This window comes from Agrilus planipennis, unplaced genomic scaffold (genome assembly GCF_000699045.2).
Source record: "Agrilus planipennis isolate EAB-ADULT unplaced genomic scaffold, Apla_2.0 scaffold163, whole genome shotgun sequence".
NCBI lineage: Eukaryota > Metazoa > Arthropoda > Insecta > Coleoptera > Buprestidae > Agrilus > Agrilus planipennis.
The window spans coordinates 539,684-546,243 of NW_020438898.1; the positions used below are offsets into that span (position 1 = coordinate 539,684).

The 6,560-nt window shown below is 35.0% G+C and overlaps 1 protein-coding gene across 1 annotated transcript; it reads right to left on the minus strand.

Annotated features, from left to right (window-relative positions):
• Window positions 1–957: 957 nt before the first annotated feature.
• LOC108739097 lies at window positions 958–4,051 on the minus strand. The gene is made up of 8 exons (XM_025973224.1): window positions 3,626–4,051; window positions 3,505–3,539; window positions 3,286–3,442; window positions 2,837–3,230; window positions 2,215–2,430; window positions 1,810–1,957; window positions 1,564–1,711; window positions 958–1,504 (listed from the first exon to the last, which is right to left on the minus strand). The coding sequence occupies exons 1-8, from the start codon at window positions 3,760–3,762 to the stop codon at window positions 1,051–1,053; spliced, it is 1,689 nt and encodes a 562-aa protein (XP_025829009.1). The 5' UTR covers window positions 3,763–4,051; the 3' UTR covers window positions 958–1,050.
• Between the last annotated feature and the right edge of the window lie 2,509 nt (window positions 4,052–6,560).

Here is a 6,560-nt window from a genome sequence, read left to right on the forward strand (position 1 = left end):
GGTGTCTGTAAAAACCTGGTGCATGTCGAGCATATTATTATTATATACTATAATATCCTAACCAAGTTAACCTCCCCTTATATATTTTAATAATAAATGAATTATACGTAGAGTATGTTCATGTAGCAGTATTTTTTACAATTACACGTTTTTCAGAAGTATATAATATATTCTCTACTTAATATTATTCTTTCTACTAATTGAGAACATATATTAAATGTTGCTATAATAACATTATATTACGTATTTTATTTATTTTATCATACACATATAAATACATAATATATTATAGGATTTATTCTATATCTTTAGCGAAGTATGATAATAAAACCGTATTTGTATTGCAATTGTATTTTCTTTTGAACCCTGCGACCGAAACAAAAACAATCCCCCCAAAAAATAAAGAACAACACACTTCAAATACAAAAGTCACTTCTTTCAAGGCAAGATTACCAGTTTCTAAAGGAATAAAAGGTAGGATTCAGGGCCGCCATTACGTGTATAGCAGCTGAGACAGAATTCACAGCCCTATGACCTAGATATGGATTCCATGTTTCGGAAAAAGCAAGGAGTAGATTTTCACAAATTTATTTAAACACTTATGATAATTGTCGACAATTATCTAACTGGATTCTTCAGACATGAGTATTTAGAAGGCGGTAAGTACCTATTAATGTCTGAAGAAGCCACTGTTTCGCGAAACATGTGATATGTCAAATTAATTTATGAAAATCAACTTTCTACGTTTTCCCTCATTATAAATTTTTATCATGTTAAGATCGAAACTATTCAATCATAATTATTTTTTCGCGTGTATGTCCTATATCGATTGATAGAAGATACAATTTCAAGTCTAAGCTCTGGAATTAATTTTAAAAGATAAGAAATAGACAAGAGCATAAAAACAAAGGAATCATTAACTATCTGATTAATAAAGTAAATCGATAAAATGGTCGATTAATTTTATAGAAAACATTTATTTATACAATCAGTTTATCATTAAATGCGTATGTACATTGCAGGTATAAAAACAAAAATTCTGTTTGACTTTCACTCTGGTTCGGCCTCGTCGAACTTCTCATCTTTATCTAGGTACAAAAAGGTGGGTCCAGGCTCCACATCGATGACACCCTCTTCCTCGTCTTCTTCTTGTTCGAGATTTTCAGGTTCGAACTTCACCTCAAGTTGTTCGTCTTCAGTGGCTTGATGCATTTCGGCTTCCAACATTATCTTCGAAATTTCCATTTTCACTAACATTTGCCGTTTCCTACTGAACGTTTTCAATGTTTTTGAATAGCTGAGGAACAAAAGATCGTCAGCGTCAGAGTCTTGCAACAAATAATCGTTTAGACCCTTTTCGAAATGGGGAAAGGACGGACCGTAAATCTTCCCGCATTTTCGACGTTTCGAAACTGAAGGACCATCATCTGTAACATGAATTTCCACGCTTCCCTCTTCTTCACTGAGAGGATCACGTAAAGATGATCCGGCAGCTAATGTAGGGCTAAAAAATGTTAAACCTTTAACAATTGCTTTAATCACAGATATGAATTAGTTTAGTACCATCTGCTGATAAGGGTGGGTCTTAAGAATTCCATTTGTTCCGCCCAGGGCCAATTCTTGTACCTTTTATCGGTACCTCTGGTACCATTCCGAAGATATTTTACGTACGAATCCTTTAGATTTCTCCATTTGCTCTTAGCAGTGTATCCTATAATTAGTAAGGAAATTAATAAATAATCAACTGGATATATTTTCACAAAATTTTTCAGATCATATCATTGTTAAATATATTCAACAATTACTTACCACTTTCAAGTCCTAGTTCAAGAGCTATAAGGGTCCATAAGCTGTTTTTCTTTTGTTGATCCTTGAAATCGACATGATGGGGATTGTACAATTCAGGATGACGTTTCACTATCGCTATTAATTGATTCATTACTGTTTTCCACTTAAACAAACACGTTCATTTACATAGGTCACGATAGTACCTGCTCCTAGTCTAAAGCGTCAGATTTTCACGCGCGCTATAGTACCACGAGATTATACAACACAAATGTATACGCGGCGATAATTTTATATCAATCATGGACGATACTTGACGCTAAATGTAAATATTGTAACGGAATATTGCAAAATGAGATTGTTTGTTGGTATTTTTATTTTCGTGGCCGTTTATTGAGGACGTATACGTGAAAAATATTGCTGTTAAACCGTAGCGGGCAAACGAAACGCGTTCTCAACGCTCGCTGCGATACTGTTGCGACTGAGCAAGACCGAGAAGGGGCCCCCGCATTGCGGACTGGGTATTGCGTCTCCCGGAAAGCGATTGGGGCAATGGCACGACCGTGTATCGTGCGGTTCACTACAAATCGCTCCGTAGCCACAAACTGCTTTCACATTTTCCGATAAATTGAAAAACTGGCGATACTGAGAAACTGCTACAGCGTTAATTTTGCCAAAGTAATAAAAGTAAACAATAAAAGGAAAATGTTATTTATATTTTCATTTAATGTTACGTACTGATGCGTTATTGCAATTAACAATAATTACATCAGGTAATTATGCATGCAAACGGAATGTCTTTGTATGTATCAATTGTTAATTTGAGAAAAATCCATAATACATATTGCAATTTGTTACACAGAAAATAAACTATTGAATAACCAGCATATTTATCTATTTATTTATGACAATTCTCTGTAACAATTTCAGGTAGATACAGGTGTAAATATTATTAATAAATATTTGAACTTATTCTACTTCCGAGAAGTTACAATACATTCATCGTCCTTATCAAGAATTAAGAAATCAGACCCGGCTGAAGGTTCATAACCTCCTCATCGTCGTCTTCATCCTCTTCATAAATTTCCGCAGGTTCAAACTTGACCTCCATCTGCTCGTCGTCTTTTGCTTGTTGCATTTCAGCGTTCAGCATTACTTTTGCAATTTTTGACTTCACCATCATTTGTCGGCGTTTACTAAAGGTCCTAAGCGTTTTTGAGTAACTAAGAAATAGCAAATCATCTGCATCGGAATCCTGTATGAAATAGTCGTACAGATATCCGTATCGGCCGAACTTTTCAGAAGTCAAAGAGCTTGATGATTTTGTGCTTCTTCTTCGTTTTGATGCCGAGGGTCCTTCATCATCAATAACATGACCCACAACGTTTCGTTCCTCTTCGCTTATAATCAGACAATCGGCCTGATAGGAATCTGCTAACTCAGGCCTAAAAACAATGTCCTAACACTTATCTTTTCAAAGGACCAAAACAATTATTGTACCATTTGCTGGCAATATAAGGTCTCATGAACTCCATTTGTTTTGCCCATGGCCAGTTCCTGTACCGCGTGTTACTAGCTCTGCTATGGGCAGTACCGTTTCTAAGGTGCTTCACGTAGGAGTCTCGAAGATTTCTCCATTTGCTTCTGGCGGTATCCCCTAGAAACGGGAACAGTTCATAAGGTAATGTACCGTATGGAATTTCACCCTCAATCAGGTACAAAATTGATTGCCGCTAATATCCGATAAAATAAATCTTATCAGCTGTCAACAAATTGTAAATCAATTAGATGCATATTCTAGTTTCTAGAAATTTTGTACCTTTTGAGGTTACACTGTTACATGTTACCATCTCCAAGGGCCAATTCGTAAGCTATTTTCGCCCAAACTTTGGCTTTCTTTGACTGGTCCTTGAAATCTGCATGACTAGGATTATACAGTTCAGGATATTTCTTCACGTAGATAATGAGACGATTCATAATCAATCCGTATATATAGTATTACCAGCATGTAACTATGGCAACGAATTTGCGACGCACTGCTACACCAATCAATCAGCTTCTATTGCCTGTTCGATTTTCGTGCAATACTTGTAGAACATTATTACATAATTATATTTGTTTATCGTTACATTATTTCAAGCCGTGGCGGTCATGAAGCACTAAAACTGCGTTCTGCGTACAATGGACCGGGAACTCCGCATTGCGGCCTGGGTTATATCGGTCCGGTCGTCGGCGGCGACGCGTCGCTCCTGAACGTACTCGATAGCGTTGGAGGAAGCTCGTACTTGGTCGCTCCGATGCGGTCATGGCTGCGATCGACCCCATGTTGTCGTTTTCATTTCCGTCTGCGTCACACTGTTGCCAAGCTCGTGTTTGTTTTATCTAAAATTTCGCCAAAGCTTGTGATTCGTAGGTACTATTGAGTAATTGGCTCGGTTTCCTAACACTTTTACGTTTGTGTCTCTTCATGTCTGAGAAGGTGTCCAATCATCCTGTCTCCACCATTTCTATTGACGTCCAAGGCGACTTCTGTTTTTCTGATGCCTCCTTATTTCTAAATCTTTCTATCTTTCATAAAATCGCACGGACCTACACATATCATTTACGATCTGCACGATTGCTTCTAAGTTGCAAAAGTTTAATATTGTGTTAAAATGTAGAAGATAATCTTTAGGTTGTAACGTTTTTATGTGGAATTTTGAGTTTTAGTGCTTTATTTAGTTCTTTTTGACAAAACTCCATTTAATTATATTCAATCTTTATTTGTTAGATATGTTAAAATAGAATAACAAATTTCTTTACAGAGTTGCTAAATNTTATTTTAGAGAAAGAAAAGAAAATCAATAGTTCTATATTTCGTACAAGAAGTATACAGAGGGTGGTTTTTAAGTAGAGTAATAAAATTAATGTTTTTAACGTGTACATTTCTATGCAAATGTTTATTATTAACTAACTGTCTCTCCGCAGCCCCCTTGATAATATTTTATGACAAATGCTTAGGGTCGCGAGACCCACTGTTACGAAAATTTTCGAATTTTCCCAAACCATCTCATCGACGAAGGCCGCCGCCATTTATCTAGGGCGAATGTCGTTCACAATAAAATACACTAACAAAAACCGGGTTTATATATATACAAACAAAGGCTACTTTTCGCTAAATTCGCCACCAATCAATACATTAAATCAATATTTTAAGCTAAACTTCGCATATGAATCGTCAGCAAAGAATACCAAACCGTACTTTAATAATAAAAAAAAAAAGGTTTCACTTTAATTTTAATTTTTCAATTGTATTGGTTGATGGGGTGTTTCGAGAAACCGTGCAAGTGAAGTTTTAGTCTTCTTATTGTAACATAAAGCAATAATGTAACGAATAACTAGTAGTTTTATATATATAATTATATAAAAAGAGTAACTAAGTAGCCATTTACAATAATTCTTAAGATAGAAATTACATGTAGCACCAATAACGCGCTAGGGTCTCCGAATCGTGAAGTGGTTAACGACGAGTACACTTTTCAATTAGGGGTAGTCGCCATCCTTGTGTATCATCCGATTGCCTATTACCGATTTTATTAAATTGCCTCGCTTGTATTATGACAGATCGTTCAGAAAAATTGTCACTTTCACCGAAGATCAATTTTGCTTTTTAACATTCCATAAAATCTGGAATTAGGGTGTCGTTACCCTGTGTTTCAAACTTAAATCCCGAACGATTCCTTTAAAATTTAGGGAATGAATCAAAGTTCGGTAAAAATGGTACCGTTTTGTAGGGAACATTCAAAGGTATTTTCGGAATATCGACTAGGATAAGTTAGGGGAATTTTTCTGAACATAAAAGGGGATGAAGAAGGCTTAAAGTAGAGAGTAGTGAACGGTAGAAACGTAACAGTAGGTGAACTTACGACCCGGGCGAGTCACCGCTCAGAAGTAAAAAAAAAAAAGAATATGTAACATAATAAAAATCTAGTTAGCTAAAATTATGGAGTATAATATATATTATAAATATATATATTTCTATGTTATAAATGAAATCGTGTGAGATGTCTGAATGTAAAATGATATTTATAGACATTTTGTGTAAAAATTGTACTGATGTCCCACACCCAAACTTTATTGCTGTTGGTTTTTATGTTATTTCAATTTGCTAATTTCACGTTTTGGAACGTACAAATACATTATATCGGCACCTCTACTACTTTTTATCACAGATTTTCCATACTTCGGGCCATAAAACTTGAACGGTAAAGAAAAAAGTAATTCGAATAGATCTCCGTGCGCCAAGTTGACGTAATGAGATTAATAAAAGTACCTACCAACGCTGCATTATTTATTAGTGCTCTCAAAAATTCGTTTCTAAAGTAATAATTTCTGAAAATTGTTAATTAATACTAATGGAAAGAAGACTGAAGCATGTGCAAGATTCAGTTAAGTATCTAGACACGTTGTTGGAATAATAAATAAATGACTATTTATTTATTTAAAAAATAAAATAAATTTTTCTTTCACCAAATGATTCATTCACAATGAGTTTGTAGTAGGAGGTGCGCATATATAAGACGTGGCAAAAGACATGAAGGAATTGAGAAATGTTTTTAAGTTCATACAAAAAAAAATGTATCAATTTCAAATTCACATTCCATATACTTTGATATAGGTTAATAAATGAAAAAAAAAAAAGAATAATAAAAATGAAGTCGCAGCGGGTATGACGAGAATGCTGGCACGTTGGAAGTAGCAACCTAGCACAATAATTGATCATATCAAAGCTTTAC

Coding starts and splice junctions, on each gene's coding strand:
- LOC108739097 (XM_025973224.1), bottom strand. CDS start 3,762: ATGAATCGTCTCATTATCTACGTGAAGAAATATCCTGAACTGTATAAT. Junction 3,443..3,504: donor TATTAGCGGCAATCAATTTT/GTACCTGATTGA, acceptor TCCCGTTTCTAG/GGGATACCGCCAGAAGCAAA. Junction 2,431..2,836: donor ATGAAGACGACGATGAGGAG/GTTATGAACCTT, acceptor GCAGTTTCTCAG/TATCGCCAGTTTTTCAATTT.